General features: G+C 39.7%; 4 protein-coding genes across 6 annotated transcripts in view; 1 reads left to right on the plus strand and 3 right to left on the minus strand.

The window, feature by feature from the left end:
- Window positions 1-68: 68 nt before the first annotated feature.
- On the minus strand, window positions 69-3,695 carry si:dkey-148a17.6 (uncharacterized protein LOC108190685 homolog). The gene has a single exon (XM_053229255.1). It carries the CDS (start codon window positions 3,582-3,584, stop codon window positions 2,496-2,498), a length of 1,089 nt encoding a protein of 362 aa, XP_053085230.1. The 5' UTR covers window positions 3,585-3,695; the 3' UTR covers window positions 69-2,495.
- Window positions 3,696-4,101: 406 nt separating this feature from the next.
- si:dkey-148a17.5 (uncharacterized protein LOC100535037 homolog) lies at window positions 4,102-6,157 on the minus strand. Its single transcript, XM_026937486.3, has one exon. It carries the CDS (start codon window positions 5,979-5,981, stop codon window positions 4,956-4,958), a length of 1,026 nt encoding a protein of 341 aa, XP_026793287.1. The 5' UTR covers window positions 5,982-6,157; the 3' UTR covers window positions 4,102-4,955.
- Window positions 6,158-8,906: 2,749 nt separating this feature from the next.
- LOC113540863 (BTB/POZ domain-containing protein KCTD19) lies at window positions 8,907-21,063 on the plus strand. Of its 2 annotated transcripts, none has more exons than XM_026937484.3 (16): window positions 8,907-9,540; window positions 9,712-9,790; window positions 11,202-11,324; window positions 11,483-11,681; window positions 12,500-12,642; window positions 12,830-12,948; window positions 13,172-13,314; window positions 13,565-13,648; window positions 13,796-13,883; window positions 15,868-16,546; window positions 16,630-16,788; window positions 17,832-17,873; window positions 18,325-18,467; window positions 18,628-18,735; window positions 19,327-19,459; window positions 20,472-21,063. In XM_026937484.3, the coding sequence occupies exons 1-16, from the start codon at window positions 9,268-9,270 to the stop codon at window positions 20,519-20,521; spliced, it is 2,565 nt and encodes an 854-aa protein (XP_026793285.3). In that variant the 5' UTR covers window positions 8,907-9,267; the 3' UTR covers window positions 20,522-21,063. The 2 variants fall into 2 exon arrangements, with proteins under 2 accessions (XP_026793285.3, XP_053085369.1); XM_053229394.1 differs by having other exon boundaries at window positions 12,833-12,948.
- Window positions 20,141-23,682, minus strand: part of plekhg4 (pleckstrin homology domain containing, family G (with RhoGef domain) member 4) — a 67,939-nt gene continuing 64,397 nt past the window's right edge. For both annotated transcript variants that reach the window (XM_026937476.3, XM_026937477.3), the window contains exons 22-24: window positions 22,924-23,105; window positions 21,376-21,441; window positions 20,141-21,228 (exon numbers count right to left, since the gene is read on the minus strand). In XM_026937476.3, coding sequence (XP_026793277.3) covers window positions 21,403-21,441; window positions 22,924-23,105 — 221 coding nt within the window. In that variant the 3' untranslated portion in view covers window positions 20,141-21,228; window positions 21,376-21,402. The remainder of the gene's footprint in view (window positions 21,229-21,375; window positions 21,442-22,923; window positions 23,106-23,682) is intronic.

A 23,682-nucleotide genomic window follows, 5' to 3' on the forward strand; every position in this document is an offset into this window, starting at 1 on the left:
AGAGAAAAGATAGAGGTCGAGAGAGCGAGTACATGGAGTACACGAGGGAGAGTGGGACAGGGAATAACAGACCCAGATGTAAACATCTCTTAGTCAACACCACTACTTCACCACTATTAGAATCTCTTCCATAATGTATCTACAGTTTCTTTTTGTGATTGTTTCAAACTCTACACTTTTTTCAAAATCAGTTGCCTTTACTTGTATATGTAAAGGCTCCTTCAGACTTTCACACGGATTGTTGATTCATTTCTGTAGTGCATTCTGCTGGATTTTCAGCAGTTTGCCTAATAAGCACTCTTGTTGCCTGGGAATAAAAAGTGTGTCATGACCCAGGAACGACCCTGCTTCTCAGCAATCAGATCACTGACTTGTTTAGGTTTTTATTTTTTATTTCTTTTTTAAAAATGAGTACAGTTATGACACAATGATGTTTAAATCAGTGAGGGAAATTTTCAAATTCAGCATCTGAGACAACAAATACAAAAAAAAAAGGGAACCATAAAAATGACAACATTAAAAAATATGATGACTATTACTTTTTTTCATGCTTTCTAAACAAATAAATGAGCATATAAAGCACAATACAATAGCTGTACATGAGCAGTAATAGTCAATCTTTCTGTTCTGAATGTTCACCCAACAACATGTTCTTATTCAGTGGCTTTTAAAGTGGGGTCTGTGAAGCAGCCAGGGACTCAGTGATTTTTTTTAATTTAGTTATAGTTGTGGAAATTGCAGCACACCATTATCAAAGTTATTATTTTTATTATACAGCTCTTGTAGCTATTAGCCTAAACTTGTATTGAGTGGATACAAATGAATTTATTTTACAGTTAAAGCGGTCCCTGGCTACAAAGGTTTTGAGAAGGGGACCATTATAATCTTCTTACTGGCTTTTAATATTGTAATGCTTTTAAATGAGAAATTCTTAAGCAATTAAAATGTATGAAAAAAAAAAACAAACTTTAAACTATATTTGACTAACCAGTTTTGTCTCACCAACACTGCTGTAAAGTAAGTCAAAATATTCACTATGTAACATCAACAAACATGAAGCGTTAAAATTCATCATCCTGAAAATGAAAAAAAAAAAAATCTGTGTATCTGTTGGCAAACTAAGAGTACATTAGAGGGGACTAGTGTGTAGCCTGACTGTGCTTTACCTCTTATTGCTTCTTTTCCTAATTATTGTGGCTTAGCGAGAAAGCAGGATGGTTAAACACATAATACAACTCACTATAAAGTCAGATTTGTCTTGACGCACTAAAATAACAGGTTTGTCTTGACGCAAAAAAAACCCTGTTTCCTCAGCAGCAGCAATACAAATGTGTAACAAATCAGTTTGCGTTTCCTCTTTTCTCATACAAGCACATATGTTGCAATACAAAAGAGAAGTTTTGCCATGTAGACATGGTACACAAGCTGTCTGACTTATAACTTGCTGGTGAAGCACTTCTTGATCATCTACTTTAACAGAAAATTATGCATCATAAATACAAAAAAAAAAAAAAAAAACTATTTTAAAACTTTATTAAATAATATTGCTTTTTTGGTCACAAAAAGCCATGAATCAATAGTCATTAAATTAAAAAAATTTTGATTTTTTTTAAACCTTCTGATTTGGACTTTGAATGAAATAATAGTCAGGATATCTTTCAGAAGAATTCAGTAACATCAATCCAGATTACAGAATAATATATTTTTTAAAAAGATTATATTTAACTAATATAAAATAGGCTATAACAAACCTGAACTGTACGCGCTAAAAATCATGACAAGTAAGAAAGATTCTTTTTTTAAATTCATACATAGGTACGTACATACAGAAATGTGAAGAAGCAATTATTTTAAACAAATGTTAATAATCTGAGGACACGTGATGTAAATATACAGTGGAGGCCAAAAGTCTGAGTGAAAAATTAGTGATTCTATTTTGCATACTTTTCTAATCGAAAACAAAATTATCAGCAACAACTTGAATGAAAATCCTAGAAATATTTACATGTACTTCAGCTTTGCTTACTGTTCAGTACATCCCCCTTTTGCTTTAATGACAGCATTCACTCAAGTCGGCATGGACTCCCCAAGTTTGTGTAAAGACCCAAGGAAAATCTTACCTTTGTGTACAAAGAGGTTAACATGATCAGTATCACAAATTTGCTTAAATTTAAATAGTGACATAAAAAATCTTGAATATTTGAATATTCAAGATATTAAACATTTCCTTTCTTTGTTCAAATTTTTCAAAAATTCTAAAACTTTCTGTTTATTTTGAAATTGTCTCAGGCATTGGACCCCACTGTATGTAAATAATGCTTATGGTACACAATTTTCCCAGCACTAAGTAAGTCCTGGACAAAATTTTCTTTTTTTTTCTCTCTTTTTAAAATCATCTTTACTTTATACTCCATAGTTTTTCCATAGTATCATTTTATATACATACGCAGAAATTGTCGTCTAATTTATCATCTAACATATCAAACTCTGTACCTTCACACATTCTCATCAGTGGCAGCATTGTTGCATATATCCACAAGTAGGTCTATTTGTGCTTTGGACTCCATGCAGCACTGAGAAGTGTTGGTCTGAGAGCTTTGCCTTTTGGACACAAATGACAGTTCTCTATTTCCTTCGCCCGTCGCTGTGCTGGACAGGTGGCGGAACAGCTTGTGGATACCTGTTTCCCTCAGTGAGGTGCGAAAGCTCCGTGCTGCGAAAACATACAGCACTGGATTCATGGTGCTGCTCACAAAGACCAGTGAGCTAGAGATCAAGTGCATGGCATTCACAACATCTTCAATTATTTTTCCCTCTTCGGAGTCCTCGAGGACAAGGTACACCAAGGACAGAAGGTTGGTGATGTGGTGTGGGATCCAGCAGAGAGCAAACACTACGACGACACTGGCAATCAGCACTGTAGATTTGCGCTTGGACCTGAAGCTCATCTGTGTGATTCGACTGTAGAGGCAGCCGTAACAGAGTACCAGGATGCAGAAGGGGATCACAAATCCCACAAGAGACTCCAAGAGCAGAAGCACAGCCTCCTGTGTATTGGATTTATACTCCCGGTACAGGCACTGCTTTTGTCCATTATTTTCACCCAAGACCTGAGTGATTATTACTGGGATGCTGAGAAGAAAGGACACCAACCATACGACCAGCAAGATCTTATTTAACATCTGCTTCTTTCTCCAGGTGGCCGAGGTGAAGGGGTACCTGACGGCCAGGAAGCGCTCCACACTCATGATGGTGATCAGGAAGATGCTAGCATACATGCAGGCGTAGATGACATACACCATGGCCTTGCACACAACCTCACTGAACACCCAGGACCAAGCCAGAGAGTAGATCCACAAAGGCAGGGTGAAGACTACCAGCAAGTCAGCAACAGCCAGGTGCATGATGAGCAACACGGTGTGAGAGCGCTGCTTCACGTGCTTCATGATGGTCCACACGACCAGCAGGTTCCCCGGAGTCCCCACTACAAAGCACACAGCCATGATCACACAGGCTCCCACAATACCTGGGTCCACCTCCATCTTCTCTTCCTGTTCGAGAACCTTTACACCAGTAACATTCATGTTTCCTGCGAACACTCCACTGTGCACGAAACACTCACACTTTTGAGCAGAGAGCACTGAGGACAGACTGCTTAAACTTCACACCACTTCCCCTTAAGAGAGCAAACCTTTTTTTTTTCGGGAAATGCAGAGAGAGAGAGAGAGAGAGAGAGAGAGAGAGAGAGAGAGAGAGAACACAAGTGGAAACACGCAGCTACATTTTAAACTCTAATACATACAAATGAAAAATGTTTGTATGTCAGTAAAGAAAGCAACATATTATATAAAATACCATTTTCAGACAAATGCAATGATTTTTAATCTTTTTTAGGGGTACCAAGAAATCTGTCCACACACACACACACACACACACCTTACAACTACTGCTGGCCCTTTATTGCCATTTCCAAAGGTTTAAGTGAAACGTACCTAAAAGATAAGAAAAGAAATATATTTTATATATTTTTGTATATGTAGGTACAACTAACTGCTTAATATAAACTATAAAAACATGACCTAATCGATTAAAGCAAATCATTCAAAATCTACTCGGTTTGTTTACATTTGCTAATAATGTTAATGTTAATAATTATTAATATTACATTTGGTAATATTGTTTACATTTACTAAGATTTTGCAATTTTGTCCTGAAAGACTTAATTCACTCATGTTATAAAAAAAAAAAAACATTACAACAAATTGAAACAAAATACTATGTCCTCTTTCACATTAATCTTTTGAGACTCCACTGTCCACATATGAAGACATCAGAATTTTCCCACGACAACTCATATGAGGACAGTTTGGTATTTCTCTACTTGCCCTTCTTCCTCTGTGAAGCAATTTATCAATTTGCATAGTTACCAGGTTCTAATAAACAGAAATAATGAGGAGAAATTACAAGACACACAACATTATAGTTCAGGGTCTCAAGAGGATGAAAAATATGTGATCTTTTTGAATGGGAAAATTACACAGAGTTGAATTGGGCTTAATATTTTTATTTATGTATTTCTTAGGAAGGGCTGAGAAGGTCCAGGTCGACCTACTGTAAAATCTCCCTAACCACAGTTTGAGTCTAGTCTGAACACATGATGTTTACTACTTCTCGTTCTCAAGAAGATTGAGAACTTCCTTTTGTCTTGGCTTAGGGTGCTGAGTCAGTGAAATGAAGAAGGATGACCATTTTCTATTCATTTGAAGTGTGAAAAAAAAAGTTAGTTTCATAAGGCAATTAAAAAGTACAACCTATTTAAAACTGTGAATTAATAAGAATTAACTAACATCGTTTCATGTATTGACTCCAATTATTAGAACAGCACTGCCATGACAGTTGTCAATATGTGGTGCAGTAAAAAAGCACAGTTCAAGTCAGAAGTCATCCAGCACACCTTAGACATCTGCTGCAGACTCTTTTTTGAGTGTGTCCTGGTCCAAACAGTCAGAGGTTTGGAGCTCTGCCCCTCTTAACTGGACAGTATATGAAGCAATTTCCTGGAACAGCTTGGCCATCGCTGACTTCCTCAGACTACCCTGGAAGTTTCTGGCAGCAAAAGCATAAAGCATTGGGTTCACTGAGCTGCTAATGAATGTCAGCGCTCCAGAGATGAACACTGCTGCTTCTGAGACTTCTGCCAGTTTTTCTGAGTGTGCTCCGAGCAGCTGTGCTACATTAATGACATTCATAACATGATGGGGCAGCCAGCACAGAGCGAAGGCCACCACCACGCCACTGACGAGGAAGGCGGATTTCTGTTTATTCTTTTTGTGCATCTGGCGAAGTTGAGCTGCCACCTGGACATAGCACACAGCCAGGGTGAGAAATGGGATAACAAAGCCAATCAGTGTCTCCAAACATGCACAAAAGACCTCCAGGGCCACTGAACCAAACTCTGAGAAGAAGCAGTGCTGAACACCATCCATGCTCTCATTAAGAGACTGGGTCAAAAATGCTGGCAGTCCTAGCAGGAGTGCCAGGGTCCACCCCCCAGCCAGAATTAGATTCATAGCATTGCTGTTTTTCCAGTGCAGCATCTTGAAAGGGTACCTCACAGACAAATAGCGCTCCACACTCATAATAGTGATCAGAAAAACACTGGCATACATGCAGGCATAGATGACATACACCATGGCCTTGCACGCAGCCTCACCAAAAACCCAGGACCAAGCCAGCGAGTAGATCCACAGAGGCAGGGTCACAACTACCAGCATGTCAGCAACAGCCAGGTGCATGATGAGCAGCAGAGTATGAGAGCGCTGCTTCACGTGCCTCATGATGGTCCACATGACCAGCAGGTTCCCTGGAGTCCCCACCACAAAGCACACAGACAGGATCACGCACGCCACAGCTCCCCCCGCAGTGGCCCATTCATCCCCCGAGACTGTGCTGTTATAGCTGGAGTAAGACGAGCTGTTCATGTTTGCGTCTGGCTCCCAGATAAATGTCAGTAACTCTAACCTACTACAGCTGAAGTTTTCTATTAATATGTATCAAGAAGCTTCCTACTCTTTACTTCTCCAAATTACAATCACATGAAGAGCATAACGAAACTGATAAGGAGAAGTCAGACTTGGAAGTCCAATGACAAGCCGTATGTAGTTACAAATTTTTGAATATAAGCAACCTTTCATAATTGTATTAAAAACAATGTTATTCAGCATCATAGACAATCACAGAGGGTGGCATGTTGGTGAAATGGTTGCAAAAACATGCTGGTAGGTGGACTGGCTGTGAATAGAATATCTAGTGTTCCTGGGATAGACTCTGGATTCACTGCCACCCCGACTTGGATAAAGAGCTTAGTGAAGATGAATGAATGCATGAATGAAGGAATGAAGGAATGATATTCACAGAAAAACAGTGCAGAGCTCAAATTCAACATGCAAACGCTTGCCATTAGGTGGCAATCAAACACAATTAATACAATATTGACATCTCATAAGGCATAGGTTCCCAACCCTGGTCCTGGAGTATCTACTGTCTTTCCCTGCTCTAACACACCCACGTCAAATCTGGTAGGGCTGTTAATTAGCTGATTATTTATTATTTATTATTATTCCTATTATTCCAAGTATTGGGAACCTGTGACATAAGGGGTGAGGTTATTTTAAATTATGAACTAACTCATTATTTTAGACATTAATTGTAATAATGATTAAACCTTACTTTCACAAACATAAATTAATATTAAGTCTACTTAACCATCTACTGCACACATTGTAGTGTTAGATTTTAATATATATATATATTTCTAATCATTTAAGACCACTTCCTTTTCCTCTCTAACAGTTTTTTTTTGTTTGTTTTTTGTTTTTTTTACTGAACGTTTTGAAACACTCACTAACCACTGATGCTCGGAATAGCCTATTAGCTATGATTTGCTGTGTCACTATAATACACACCATTGCAACATAGCAGCCACTTAGAGGTTATTAGACATAGGGAGCCATTTGAGACTGTAATAAAAGTAAATAATAAAAACATAAAATATCAGAACACTATTTTTAAAAACATGAAATAATAAAATATCTTATTTAAAATGAACGGTTTCTAATATTTTATTTTTATTAATTATTTTATTTTTATTTTATTAAAAATGAGCAACGCTGGTGCAGTCAATTTACTTTCAACACCTGTATATATAGATCTATATATGCTAGGTCAAAAATGATTATTTCTCCAAATTATATTTCTTTATATATATATATATATATAATAGATAAACGAATATGCACACACACACACACACACAAATATATATATATATATATATATATATATATATATATATATATATATATATATATACACACACTATATTACCAAAAGTATTCGGTCACCTGCCTTGACTCACATATGAACTTAAGTGCCATCCCATTCCTAACCCATAGGGTTCAAATATGATGTCGGTCCACCTTTTGCAGCTATTACAGCTTCAACTCTTCTGGGAAGGCTGTCCACAAGGTTGAGGAGTGTGTTTATAGGAATTTTTGACCATTCTTCCAAAAGCGCATTGGTGAGGTCACACACTGATGTTGGTCAGAAGGCCTGGCTCTCAGTCTCCGCTCTAATTCATTCCAAAGGTGTTCTATCAGGTTCAGGTCAGGACTCTGTGCAGGCCAGTCAAGTTCATCCACACCAGACTCTGTCATCCATGTCTTTATGGACCTTGCTTTGTGCACTGGTGCAAGTCATGTTGGAAGAGGAAGGGGCCCGCTCCAAACTGTTCCCACAAGGTTGGGAGCATGGAATTGTCCAAAATGTTTTGGTATCCTGAAGCATTCAAAGTTCCTTTCACTGGAACTAAGGGGCCAAGCCCAACTCCTGAAAAACAACCCCACACCATAATTCCTCCTCCACCAAATTTCACACTCGGCACAATGCAGTCCAAAATGTACCGTTCTCCTGGCAACCTCCAAACCCAGACTCGTCCATCAGATTGCCAGATGGAAAAGCGTGATTCATCACTCCAGAGAACGCGTCTCCACTGCTCTAGAGTCCAGTGGCGGCGTGCTTTACACCACTGCATCCGACGCTTTGCATTGCACTTGGTGATGTGTGGCTTGGATGCAGCTGCTCGGCCATGGAAACCCATTCCATGAAGCTGTCTGCGTACTGTACTTGGGCTAATCTGAAGGTCACATGAAGTTTGGAGCTCTGTAGCAATTGACTGTGAAGAAAGTCGACGACCTCTTTGCACTATGCGCTTCAGCATCCGCTGACCCCTCTCCGTCAGTTTACGTGGCCTACCACTTCGTGGCTGAGTTGCTGTTGTTCCCAAACTCTTCCATTTTGTTATGATAAAGCTGACAGTTGACTGTGGAATATTTAGGAGCGAGGAAATTTCACGACTGGATTTGTTGCACAGGTGGCATCCTATGACAGTTCCACGCTGGAATTCACTGAGCTCCTGAGAGCGGCCCATTCTTTCACAAATGTTTGTAAAAACAGTCTGCATGCCTAAGTGCTTAATTTTATACACCTGTGGCCAGGCCAAGTGATTAGGACACCTGATTCTGATCATTTGGATGGGTGACCGAATACTTTTGGTAATATAGTGTATATATAATATATATATATATATATATATATATATATATATATATATATATATGTGTGTGTGTGTGTGTGTGTGTGTGTGTGTGTATATGTATATGTATATATATATATATATATATATATATATATATATATATATATATATATATATATATATACACACACACACAGTACAGTATATTATATATATCTAAGTAATGCAGGGAGCTGTTTTGGACTTGTGATTGGTTAATTGGTTAATTACGTGTGCGCGTGCTGTATAGTAAACTACACGTTCAAAAAAAACAGCCGAAGCTCGCGCTCAGTTTGTTTGTATTCCTTTAAGCTTTGTTACAGGTACCAACGGTTATTTATTTATTTATTTATGACTGGATAATTTTAAAAATGATTCAGTTACAGTAACTATTCTTCGGGTGGCAAGAAGGAGGAAGCAAATAAGATTAATTTCGGACACACCGAGGTTTTACTTTGTTGCTACACGACATGGCGCAGCTGGCACCGGAACTTTAGCTAGCAGTGCTAACAGAAGCTCTTAATTTAGCACACGCGCGCGGTGGCATTTCACCGAGCTGTTCTTACATCTTTCTTCGCCCTGTTGTTGCAGGAGCATGTTGTCTAAATAATAAGCTGGTTTATGAGCTCATTATGGAAGAAAGAGAAGAAAGTTGCAGCTTCAATGTAGGAGGATGTGTTTTCTCCTTCCCTCTGAACAGACTGGCCTACTTCCAGGACTCCTTACTGCTCAAATCAGCCAGTGCACATGGAGACAATTCTACTCTGTTTATTGATCGAGATGGCTGTGCATTTAGACATGTTTATGACTACATAAGCACAGGAAAGTTGACTTCAGCGTGTGCATCGGAAATTAACATATTACATGAACTTGCAGCAGGTCTTCATCTAACGGCACTGCAGCAGGTGGGTTTGAAATATTGCTCTGTATGGATTATAGCTCGTTTATTCTCTTACTGTCCTCTTTACCTTTATTCTGCATTTCTTGTAATATGCTTTTTAAAACAGTATCTCCTCTATACGAGCTGTCCATCTTCGTAAAGAGCATGCATGTGTGTTGTGTTGTGTGTTTGCAAGGCTTTGGAAAATCTCCTGCAGGTGACAGACTGCTGCAAGATCCGTGCCTTTAACTCCAAACCAGAGCCTGAATCCTCTGGTGAGTCAATGCCCCCCTCTGCTGGCACAAAATCATAATACACACCGCTTACTTTCACCTTTTACTCATTTAGGGTTTACTTGTTAAAACGTGAGCTCCATTTTCCTGGGTTTCTCACTGCATTTTTCAAAAGGCTGCTCTGGCCGTTTGTGTCTCTGTTGCCAAGCAACGAAGGCACAGTAACTTTTTAGCATGCTGCAGGCTAATGTTACAGATCATAGCAAACCTTAAAATGATTTACAAGATTTCAGTGAGACTCCAAGCCATCTGTTTTTGAAATAATGTTAGTTTTTCTGATTAAACTTGTACTGAAGGCCCACCTGCTCCATTCATCTAATGGTTGAGTGACATCTAGTGCAGTGAGGCTTAGCTGCAGCCCAGCCCACACTTCACCCATGGGATACAGAGTGTTTAATATCTTTTATACACTTTTCTGGATAGATAAAGCCTTCGAATACATAAAGCCCCTGCCTGGGCACAAACCACTTAGAGGGCAGAACTGGCCACTGATTGGGCCAAGCCCCACAATGGGCAAAGCCCTTGTTGGGTTAAATTCCTTGGCTGGGCGACAAAAAAGAGTTACTCCTGAATGGGCAAAGCCCCATGTTGGTCAGAAGCCCATGGTCAGGTAGAGCCCCATGTTAGACAAAGCTTCAAGTTGAGCAGGTGACCCTGTTTGGGCAAAGCCCCATGTTGGACAATGCCACCCTCCAAAACCATGTTGGTAGATGGACTGATGTCCCATTTAGAGTGTTTTCCTGGCTTGCACCCAGTGTTCCCAGGATACACTCCAGATCCACTGTGACCCTGACCAGGATAAAGTGGTTACAGAATGTGAATAAATGAGTTACTTTAATATAGTAATGAATAGAAAGTTAATAAACTTATTTAATCAGATGACAGTTAAGCATAAGCTTGTAAAATGTGCTTTTTGAAAAGCGTGTATCAACTAAAATGGTTCCACCTTGAGAAGAGTAATTAATGTCTATTTTAACTATAATTCAACACTACATATAGTTATCTGCTGTATATTTCAGTTCATAAGGTCATGCCACAGGGGTTGGTGTCTACTCCTCTCGTGGCCAGTAAGGAGGAAGTGCTGTACTGTTTTGTTGTTCTGGAGCATGTGCGTCTGCATCCAGGCCTGATCACCCATGACAATCTGCTGTGGCTTTGTGAGGATGTGGCTATTATAGAGTGTAGCAGCCACCTCTTCAGGTTCATAGGCAAGCACTCTCTCTGGATAATCATCATTTAGATTTCACGTTGACTCATGCACGCACAAAGCTTCTAATTACTTTATGCATTTGGCGTTCTTACACGTTGAAGGTTTAAGACAACAATGTGTGTAGCAACAGCTGTTGAAAGATGATGATGAAAGATGACCTGCATTTGTTTTCCTTCATTAAAGCCAATTTCCTGCAGTCAGGGACAGTCCTACTGCCAGAGCTGTTCAGTGAATATGGAGAATTGTGTGATGAAGCCAGAATGGTGGGCATGACTGAGTTTATAGAGACGCTGCAGGAACTGAGTGGTATGTAGTAAAAGTAAGGCTCACTGTACAAACCTAAAGTGGGGGAAGAAATATCTGAATCACTGCAATGCTACAAAAAAGTTAATGTGCTTAATGCCAAAAGAAAAACATAGAAAAGAGAACATTTCACTGTTTTATGATGCTTTATTTCTCCTCAGATTGGAAAGATGGGAGCACTTCGAGTGACTCATGTTCAGAAGGTCAGATGTGCTGTGCAATGGAGCCGCTCTATGTTCTGAGCTTGAGTCTGTTGGTGAAGTATCCAGACTCCTCACTGGGTCAGCTGTGTGTGGACAGCAATCTGGAGGGCAGCAGACTCTACATCACAGGCACTGGAGTGCTCTTTGAACATGTGGAGTGAGTCAAGTGGGTTACTGGTGATGCAAGTTGGGGGCAATATTACTATATTACAATGGTGTGTTTGATTTATTGCTCTGGTGAGATTTTGGAAGTGTGGGGCATCATTGGGACTTTGGGTAATTGTAGGAATAGGTTATAGGTAATTGTGGGAATAGGATATTGGGAGTTTGGGTAATTGTGGTGGTGGGCATGTGCTGGAGATACGTTGGTAGGATGTTTGGAGTCTGAGACTTGACTATTAATTTGAGTAATTTCTGGGGTGGGATGTTGAGAGTTTGGAAGTGAGGGGGGTGTTTGGGACTTTGGGTTTAAGAAGGGATGTTGGGATTTTTGAATATTATGGGCTTATTATGGCAGTGGGATGTTGGGAGTTTAGAATGTTAGGACTTTGGGCGATTATTGAGCTGTGTTTGGAGTTTGGAACATTATTTTTGGAAGTTTGTGTTATTGTGGCAGTGCAGTGTCAGATGTTTTTGGCATTTTTAGAAATTTTCTCGGTTAGGAGGATGGGAGGTTGGGAATTATTAGGATTTTGGGCAATTATTAATAAGGGATCCTTGGGGTTTAGGGTATTATTTGAATTCTGGGTCATCTGGGGATGGAATGGGGACAATTCCGTGTATTATTTGGAGTATGGGTCATTGGAGCAGTGGGATGTTCTGAGTTAGGGATGTTGCCCAGGTCATAGTGTGGATGCGATGTTGAAATTTTGGGAATTCACTGGGAGTTGGAGTTATTGTTTGGGTAGGATATTATATTGTAAGGATGGGGGATTTGTGGTTAGTGGGATTGTTGAGATGTTTGTGATGTTGCAGGAACTGGCTGGGAACATCACGTTTACCTCTGACAAGGACTGCAGAAGAGCTGCCTTGCCTATGTGGTTACCTCGACAATCAGGACGGCGTTTACCTCGCCATCAGAGAGGCTATGCGAGAGCTCTTCCACAGGAGGGAAACCAGTGAGAATGAAAACAAGCACTTGGCACAGCATTGGCCAGCAGTCTTTGTTTCTAAAAAAGAGAACTTATCGTGACTTACTGTGAGCGTAGTGTTATAAGGTTATATGTGAATAAAGGTAGAAGGCCAGATACAACTTTAGGTCTAAGGTTATGTGTATTTTTCAGTATTTTGCTTATCTCTCTTTAGCAGGCCATATGAGTGCTATGTCTTGGTCTGCCTCAGTGTCAACATTCACCCTTTATAAGGTTGTAAAGGTTTATGCTGGAACTCAATGGTATGCTACATACTTCAAAACCCTTATAAAGGTATGTGAAATGTGCTGTCTTGGCTCCACATCTTGTCCTCTTTTTTTAATCAGCCAAAATAAATTTTGGTTGTACTGACATTCTAAGCCAAGATCAACCCAAATGCAATAGAGAACATAAAATACACATTTGAGTCACATTGAATCATAAAGATGTTGTTAAAGTAATCTCTAGCATTGTAGCTCTGTGGAGTATATAAAGAATCTGAAATCCTGTTCTCCAGCATCCCGAGCTCCTCTCCAATTCCACTAAGAGTAAATGGATTGTGTTTGGGGAGAGCCTACTGGTTAAGGGCGACGGCCAAATGTTCCGGCACATTCTTAACTTCCTGAGATGTGGTCGTCTGCTGCTGCCTGCAGACTTCAGGTGGGGGAAGGTTTTCTGGATGAAAATGAAATCTAGTTTATGGCTATAGAAGGAAGTTTTTGATGAAGAATAGCTGTAACACTGAAATTTAGTCTTATGTTTTGGTCTGTATTTGTGAAATCCACCTGAGTGTCAGAGTGGTTCACTGCTCTATCTTGTGTTGATACTATGTAGTTGTAACAGATAAGAAAAAGCTTTGGTATGGCAGACTAAAGTGCAGATTTTGCAAATGGCCACTGTGTGTTTGCAGGGAATGGCCTTTGCTGTGTCAGGAGATTGAGGCATTCCAGATCCCTGCTCTGTCCAGTGCACTGCAGAGCTGCTCAGACTACAGGTAAAAGAGCTAGCATTAATCAATTAGGCCACATAGCATAGACTGGATTGATTTTGTCTGAATAGATACAGTTCTTTACATCACATAGCCCTAAACATTTTCTGATTAATTCCTGTCTTCCTTGTTGTGATGTATGTATTCTGTCAGGGCCTGGTGTAAAGCTAGGGCCCAACCAAGGAATCTTTTCACATCATGCAAAGATGAAGACATCTTAGATTCTAGTCTCGACAGTGAGGTTTGTACTTGCATGCCTGGACAAAGTCTGTTAAACCAACCATATTTAACACCATTCCATCAGAATAATCTGCATTGATTATCAGCTGGGGAAGCACTAGCTGAGGCAGCATTATTTGATATGCTTGGAACAATATCAGAAACACCACATGGTAGATTGAGATTTTCGGGCTCTTCTGCAGGGGGGCATACTGTAGCAACAGGCTTCAGGAATTTAATTTGATGTTGTGGTTGAATCACCAACCTCTTTCACCCTGGATCCTGTGGGGTGTTTTAGTTGAGGGATCATATTCAGTAGCCTTAGGTTACATTAATGAAAGAAATTTCAGGGCGAACCATGCGCATGCCACAAGTCCAATAGTGGAACATATCCAGTGTGCTCATAAAATCCCACAATACACTGGTATAGCTTAGTGTCCAAATGATACACTAGAGCACAGGTTCTCAACCCTTGTAATGGAATTACCTGCTCTAACACACCCACTTCAACTTCGGGAAGGGCTGTTAATTAGTTAATTAGCTGATTATTTAGTGGAATCATGTTTGTTGGGAAGCAGGGAAAGTGCTAAAATGTCCAGGACAGGGTGTACTCCAGGATCAGGGTTGGGAACCTGTGCACTAGGGAATGGGAGAAAGGCACTATTTTGTGCAAAGAGTGAGAGTTATAGGAAAAACAATGGTTAAAACTCCAGTCTTATCCACAAAGAGACACCTGTTCCACCTGTTCAGTCATCTTGATCTTGGTCTTCAGTCGACTATCAGGTGTGGCTCCTGCTTGTTTGGAATGGAAACCCACAGCCATGGGATTTGACACCCGGCAATAAATGTTCTCCAGAATGGATATTCAACCACTTCAAGCATAAATGGATTAAAGACAAAAATTTAGTGTTTAATTCAAATATAACAATAGAAAAATTCTAAAGTCAAAGAACTCAACTTAATATGTGAAACCAAACTTGAATAGTATTTTAAATATAATTTAATCTCCTTATAAGAATGACTGACAGATAAACAGAGAAGAGACGGATGACAAATTAAAGGAAAAATCAACATAAAATGTGTTAGTAAGGCTTTGGGCCACCATGTGCTACCAGGACAGTTTCAATTCTAAAAGTCTCTGGAACTGTGTTTGAGGCATGATCACTATTCTTCCTAAAGATATTCCCTCAGTTTAGCATTTTGATGATGGTGGTGGAGAACCCTGCCTAACAGATTGCACCAAGATCTGCTGTAGGTGTTCCAGTGAGTGAAGATCTGGTGACTATGAAAGCCGTAGCCTATGATTTACATCATTTTCATCCTCATCAAATCATTCAGTGAGCCCTTTTGCCCTGTGGATGGGGATGGAGTCATTCTTGAAGAAACCACTCTCATTTTGTGATAGAAATGTTTTGGCATATGATAAAGGTGATCAAACTAAAGAACTCTATTGATTAGCGGTGACACTTCCTTTTAAGAGTACAGCTGGACACAAACCATGCCAACAAACTAAATTAATCTAACCCAACACATAACAGCCACCGGTTTTTCCATTAATTCATCACCTGTCTAAAGTTCAACAGCAAAATATAGGCCAAAATGAAAGTTTGAGTGAGATACTGGAACAGTGAGAGATTTTCTTGTTATCTGAGCAGAATTTCTGTTATTCCCATTTAATTTTCCAGTCATTTTATTATCAGTAAATTCATTCAGTAGTCAATCTGAATTATTTACGCAGGTGAAACTAACAGGGAGTGCATGTCTGGACCCACAGACAGGCCCTGGGAGTTTAAAGTTAATGTGTATTTTGACATTATTCTTGAATCAAACTAATAATGGTATAGGAAACACAAAAGCCATGAAACTCATGCTGGCTGAAAATCCCATTTTGTCTTTGAAACATATACAACTTGTAAGTTCTTTGCATTTATATAGTTTTGTTGAAGCAGCTCTAGAATATCATACTCTCATCCCATAATAAAGACAATATTTACAACTCTCAACAGGAGTCACTAGATGAATATGAGCCTCTATCATTTCAAAGGGAAAGCCCTGACAACACTCTTCTTTCCAGTGAAACATCAAGTACACACTCAGAGAATGAGACTGCGTGTGTTTCTGTTGGCGCATCAGCAATAACAGAAGTGAGACCTGCTGCTACAGAGAAAACAGAGAGAACAGAAGAAATCTCACTGACATCACTCATATGTCGCTCACCTCCAGCTACAGCCATTTCCAGCAGCTCCTGTGCTCATGAGGAGCTGATGATTAAGAAAAGCAGCAAGCTTCTACCTGCGAGCACAGCATGCAGTGGCAGCAAGGGTGTCTCAGAGGATTTCTGGAACAGAGAAATGGCCTCCATATTGCACATGCTGCGAGAGAGCAGGCAGAAGGAGGACAGTCCTCTGCTGGAGCGGCTGGCTTTATTAATGGAGACCTCAAGGCTTTCAAGAACCGAGCTCATGCAGATATTATCAGAACTGTCAGATACAGAAAAGTCTGCCCTCACAGTCACGCTGGTCACAGCCTTCTATAGTAACTGGCAGAGCTGCAGGGAGCAACAGCAATACAGTAGCACAGGCAGTGCACAGAGGGAACACACACACACCGAGGAGAGACTGGAACCCAACACACACATGCACAGAGAACTCAGTCAGAGTCCCAGCAGAGGTTTGAGACAAAATAGTGAGTTCTGTTAAGGTCATAATTAAATTACAATCACATTTACTGACTGGATATGTGTTTACATACATTGTGTGTTACTGCAGATCAGATGGCTATGCAGAGGGCATCTGTGAGAGGGAGTGTGTTTCCCATCACCAGCTTCACATCGCCTGTGGGTGGGTGTGTGTTAACGGTGGAACATCCGTCAGTGCTGGGAAGAGGAGAGGCAGGGGGCTACTTCACCCACAGTGTCATCTACACAGGTCAAGCATAGTGTATGCTTCAGTTTATTTCCTGAACAGAATTCTGAACTGAGCAGCAGATAAAAAAATCAAAAGCAAATTAATAATAACTGCATTAAGATACCGCAGTAGTCAAAATCCAGATTTTTAAATGGTTAGCTGATCCTCCTGGGTGGCTTAGAGATTTTAACTACAGTACAAGCCTGCATAAGTATTCACCCCAATTTAACTTTTCCTCATGTTGTAGAGTTACAACCTGGAACTGCAATACAATTAATTGGGATTATGTCACAAACCTGCAAAAATAGCCTATAATATTCAGATGGAGGGAAAAGTCAATATAATTTGAATAAAGGTTGTGATTGCATATGTATTCACCATTGCTGTGAAACCTCCAGATTAGTTCTTGTGCAACCAGTTGCCATTAGAAGTCAGATAATCAGTTGAATGGACTTGAACTGTGTGCAATTAAAGTGTCAGATGATCTCAGTATTACAGTGGTTCCTTTAAGAGTTTCTCAGAAAATATACCTAAACAAACAGCATCATGAAGAACAGGGAGCTATCAAAACATGTCCAGGACAAAATTCTGGTAAAGTCTCAGAGTTTGATTATAAAAGATATCCCAGCATCCGACAAAGCATCATTATATCCATTGTTAAAAAAAAATGGAGACAATATGGAACAACCAAGACTGGGCCTAGAGGAGTTTGTACATCAAATCTCAGTGACTAGGTAAGGAGAGCATTAGACAGAAAAGCAACCAAGAGGAAAATGCTCAGTGTGATGCTACCACCACCATGCTTCACCGTGGGCATGGTGTTCTCAGGGTGACGAGCATGTTGGGTTTCTGCCAAAGGTAGTGCTTTGTGCCAAGGCCAAAAAAGTTAAATTTTGGTCACAGCAAACTAGTGTTTTTTCTTTCCACATGGTTTATGAGTCTCCAACATGTCTTGGGTCAATTTGAATACACAGTACCACATTTGCATTACAACAATGACAGAAATATGTCATTGAGTTCTAAAGAGATTTGGTTGCATGACTGATTTAGCTTTCCTCCAACAGAACAGCCTCAGATGGTGCAGCTTGCCAGGAAAGAGGGCAATGGTAAGATCTTTACTTATCTTATTTAAAATCTTGGACTCGAGCATAATTCTGTTCAGGTTCATTTGTGTTTATCAGGTGTCATTCATCCATCACAGAGGGGTACTAGGGTTCTTTTTTAAAACCTCAAAATTCTGTTGTGTTCACATTTGCCTGTCATGTCATTAAGACTGATGAAGGCCAAACATTCCTAGTGAGAGGAATAACAAACTGTAGCAGCAGCGTGGAATCGTGCAGACATTTGTGTTTACAGTCTGGCTCCGAAGACTGTAACGCTCTGCTGTTTTCAGGCATAATTCGGTGAGCCAGTTAAAGCTTACTGCGGGTCTTATTTCTGTGATTATTTTTCCGCTCAAAGAAATGAAAAGAAAGGTCAAACCGGAATGGGCTTGCTCTGTTTCTTTGAATGCACATGGTAGTGGTTCACAAACTAATATAGCATCTTCTTCTCCAGATGTTGCATTTGCATACTTCAGTATGTCTTATGAAGAAATGGTATACGCTCGTGAGTGTCATGCCTTTCTCACTGGCACAATCTTAGACTCTAGGAGACTCGACCTGAAGGACTGCATAGTCAAACTGGTCCATCATCTCTGGGTAAAATCAAAAATAACTGTGGTACTTTGAATCAACAGTGTTGGTGCTACATGTACATTTTAAATTACCCTCAAGGCTAAAACACTATCCAAATGCTAACTAACAGTGCATTGAGCACTGCTGAACTCTGCCCCTCAGTGTCCTTGTGCCTCTGCTGCAGACAGGTCACATGGGAGTGGACAACTTTGTGCAGGAGCTTCTGACCGTGATTAGAGTCAGACCCAATAAACAGCTGGAAAAGCAAGAGAAGCTATTGCAGTGGGTCAAGGTAACTATGTGGGTTTGATAAGCATGTCTAAATGATAAAGATTTTCCAGCAGTGTGATAGGGTAATATCATTTCAGATCCTTTTTTACAGTAAATAGTGAAAAGGGATTTAGTATGCCATCTCATTTTTTATACTGGACTTCAAATCTTTCATCAGAAAATTTTCAGAAAAGAATGGTCAAAAATGGCTGAAAGTGGGGGGGGGGGGGGGGGGGGAGAAAATTTCACTGGCTGTATGGAACTATTTCACGATTTCTACAAGGGGTTTTAGACCCCAAGTACTTTGTTGAAAATGTAGCTTTTTGTTTTTTTTTTGTTTTTTTTAAACAGCATTTTTTTTTTTTTTTTTTTTACTTCCCATCCCCTTCCCAGGAATGCTCATTATTCCTCTTCAGGTTTGGCAGATCTGCAATTGGAATAAAAATAAAAAAAAAATACAGAAAGGAAAAAAAAAAATAAGAAATCCAGATTTTTGCTATTTTACATGTCAATTTCTCAAAAACCACACCAGTACAAACATATTTTAACAACACAACCAGAGTATAAACAAGCAGTAGATAATTCTACATAACTGTTCATTTCTCATGTCAAGTTCACTCTACCACTGGCAAAGAGATACACAGAGTGTATCAGAGAGTTACTGAGGAAGACTTCCCTCCACACAGTCAGCCTGTTTCCTCCAGACCTGCTGGAAGTCACCATACCAACACAAAAGAGGTGTGAATGTAAGTTGCAACTTTGTGACTTCACACTTCTAGAGAATGCAGATATTTCAAAATACTCTACATCAGTGGTTCTTAACTGGTGGGTTCCTGAAATGTTCTACCTATCAGTTTAGACTAAATTTTTTTTAAACTTGACTGCATACTTCTATTATTTTAAATAACAATTAGTAATTATTTTACATAATTATTCATCCCATTGTTATATTTTTAAGCCTGAACAGTATAACTATATTATTGGGTCTTCCAGTCAGAATTTGGTTTTACGGGAATTAGAGATTTAATTTGTTTGGCTTTTTATCCCTTATTACAGTTTCCTTAGATTTTATTACATAGAAATTACAGATAAATTCAAGTTCCTTGATAATTTGTTCCCTAGCATTGTTAAAATTCTCAGTGGACAAACCATAGCCCCTGGATATTTAACTAGAATATTACCCATAATGCACTGTAAATCCAGAGTACAAATTATGTACATTTGTTCAACACCAGGTACCACAATCCATACCCATTTAGTTTGAAATTTACTTCTCAGGATGGCCAACTTCACATATCAGTGTAAAAAAAAAAAAATCTTACCTAAAGACCACTAAAGAAAGCAAGTACTTAGTGGTATATTTAATACTAACATTCAGTATGATGGACTTTTAGGCTGAAACAGATCTGAAATGAAACTCACGTTCATTGTGGATACAAACCAAAAATTTATTAAATAGTGTGAACTGTTTGGAAAATTCCAGCTATACATGGAAATTCAACACCTACTCTCTTTTTACTTTTTTGAAGTGTGAATGTTTTCATAGTTGACAAGAATAGCACTTTAGTGATTCCCTGGTTGGCTGACTAATGCATACATGTACAAAAAGTTATCACAGTCATACCCTCCTACATGCTATTTACTTGACGCACCACAGGTGCTAATATTTACAGGCAATGTACAGTTTTATTTGTCTGGTTTTGCTGTTATATATAAAGCAGATACAAGACAAGTGAAATGAACTCCCTCCTCAAACAGGGTCAAGCAGTGACCAGCGCCCACTGAGCAGCACAGCAGGCTTAGACTGACCTAGGGTCAGTGAAAATCTCCCCAGAGGTCCTAGACATGCTGACTGCTCCACATGAACGCCGATCCTGGAACAGGTCTGACCGTCAAAAGCTGGAAAAGCTGGAAACCAGCTAGCCAGTAGCATCCAAATGACTGGCCAAAGGTCAGCATAGAGAATCCCAAAAAAGAGAAGTGAATAAAAACTGAAGAGTACACAGTCATCAGGTGTAAAAGAGAACACCACACTGCCTTTGATCTATCAGAGCATCATTGTACCCTTACGATCAGGTGTAGCTCTCCCTTCTGGTACTGAGTTATTTCAGAGCCAATTCTTTTGCAGTCTAAAGCAAAGTGGTCAACAGACAGATGAGGAAAATATTTAGAAACAGTTCACAACTGTGTTAAACTAAAACAATAAATATTTACAGTTACTTATAAGAGTACAGAAAACTACTGTACCAGGACCTAAAAAAGATAAATACAACATTTAAAACAACTTACTTTAAAAAAAAAAAAAAAGTTATACATAAGCTATATCAGTTCACAAGTGGCTTTTTTTTTTTTTTAAAAAAAAAAAAAAACAGTGCTATTTTCCAGCTCTATCAGAAGTCCGTATGATGAGATGAAATTTGCCAGAGCTTGAGTGGGACAATAAATACATGCCCGTGTCCTCTTCTGTGTGGGGGGGGACATTGTCATCTTCTTGAGGGGCAGCCAGACATTAAACCTGTGAGACAACATGGCAGGATTATACAGTGTGCACAAATGCAGGTCTGGTGTAACATGTTCCATATGGCTGTAGCTGATGAGGTGGTAGTTATGCGCATGTGTGTTGTGGTTGGAGGAGTCACATGAGAGCAGAAGCAGGACTTACAGTAGCAGCTGTGGTTACACAGAGCGTTCACACTATAGTGGAGGGGCCTAGAACCTGAGCACCTTTCTGTGGGGGGAAGGAGACATAGATGGGTTAATAGTACAGGGTTAGAAGCTAGTTTTAGTGTTCATTGGATAAAATAATGCTTATTAGGATTATCACTTCAGGTCATAAATATTAGTCAAAATGGTAATGGTAAATAGTCTGCATTGGATAGCGCCTTTTAGCCTTAGCAGTTCTACAAAGTATTTCAAACAGTGTTTCTCATTTACCCATTCAAACACACACACACACACACACACACACACAAGGTGCTAGCCTGCCATCAGGAGCAACTTGAAGTTCCCTTGCCCAAGGACACCTCGGGATGTGGGGGGGGGGGGGGGGGGGCTGTTGATCGAACCACCAACCCTGCGATTAGTAGACAACCTGCTCTACCACCTGAGCCACAGCCACCCCGAGTCAAAAGCAAATTTTCAGGCAAGAAACCATTCAGATGTAAAGCATTTTTTTCGAGAACACACAAAGTGGCTTTACAACTGATACTAAAACAGATGCTGCCTCACTGGCTCTGTAATCAGAAATTTAAATTTACACTCAGTCTAATTGTATTAACCAATCAAGAGGAAATGTATTTGCAAGGAGGTGTTGATTATTTTATGAGTGCACAGGCAGCGTGTTACAGTTGCTGGTTATAAACAAATAAGAAGCAAAATGTTTAATAGATTAAAGTTTAATCAGTTTAATAGATTAGGTGATGAGCCTGGGCTTATAATGCAAGTTAATGGTACACTGTATGGAAGCAACGACCATGAAACCAGAACTTGTGGACGAACGCCAGCCTCCACTATCACCAAGAACACCTTTGGATAGTGTTTCAGCTCTAAAAAGATCTCAGACTGAAAGGACTTGAAAACTTATGTGTGGTATTAATGCAGCTTGATTTTGTTCTGTAGTTCCTTTCTCTATTATCCTAGAAAAATATAGCATTAATGTACCAATCATACCTGGCTGTGCTGTAATGTTAGCTGTGTCTTTGTCTAACTGCATGCTAAGATTGCTTACAGGAACATCGAAGTTTTTTATTTATTCACAACGTATATACAAGTTTAAACAGTTGTCTGCAGTTAGAGAGACTGCCTGCTAGCAGACATGATTATTTAGCATTTTCTTCTTGATGTCTGTGTTTACTGGGGTGTTTTAAAAGGAGAGATACAGAGGTGCCACTTCAAACAAACCACCACTGCAGGGGCTTATTATGTGCAGAAAAACATTCATCCAGCAGAACAATGGGAACGTGTACTTCCACTGTGAAGCAGCATGGGAAAACTAGATTCAGGCACTACTTTGTTTGATATCAAAATGTTTTCTGTTTGAGGACATAGATCAACTTAACACATACACACACTTTAACAGTGTGTTCTGAGAAACAGTAGAAGTACATATTTATGGTATTTGTGGAGGGCCTGGAATGATGGGACTGCATGTCAAATCTTAAAAGGAGTATGTGATGAACACACACACACACACACACACACATGCACTGACCGCTGAAATGTACTGGCTGTTGAAGCTGGGTTTGTGCTCGGAGGTGAAGCAGGACGAGTCGCATGGCGAGCTGGGCTCCTCAGACAGAACCTCAGGGAGGTGACTGGACACACAGCCGCTGTCTGAACCACTCGAGCCGCTGCCTGACAGACAGTGTGAGGACGATCCCGAACTCTCTGTAGCTAGACACAAAGAAATGCATGTTGTTTTACAATTCAGGTTTATCTGTACAAAACGTTTAACAATAGACAGAGGTGATGACATGAGGATGAAACTCTGAGGGGTCTCAAAACAGAACCCATCCTCTTCTTGTAATGTATATGCAGAATATCTAGAGTGCTGCGTACGTTTCCATCAAAAAAGATGAAAAGGCTTAGAAGACATACGTATACTATTTCATATTACTGAGTATATTTGCAGTATATGTGAAGTGCAAGTCTAGACACTGAAGCTTGAGCAGCACCACAGGAACACAGCACTGCAATTACATAAATATCCTGATAAGTGTAATCATACGCATCTGCTTGCCTCGCTTCTCTTTGCTTGTTGCAGATGGACGTTTCTATGACTGTTATTGTTTGGTTATGGACATTGTTATGGAAATCAAGTAAACAATATCAAGTCTACCCTTGCCCTTTTAACTAAACACAATTTGTATTTCCATAAAGTTGAGCGCTGCTGAGAATTTGCCACTGCATAGTGAGACTGATTTTGCTGTACTAGCAGAATTTTCCACTGAAATAAACACATGCAGCATAG

Source organism: Pangasianodon hypophthalmus, chromosome 25, assembly GCF_027358585.1.
Source record: "Pangasianodon hypophthalmus isolate fPanHyp1 chromosome 25, fPanHyp1.pri, whole genome shotgun sequence".
NCBI lineage: Eukaryota > Metazoa > Chordata > Actinopteri > Siluriformes > Pangasiidae > Pangasianodon > Pangasianodon hypophthalmus.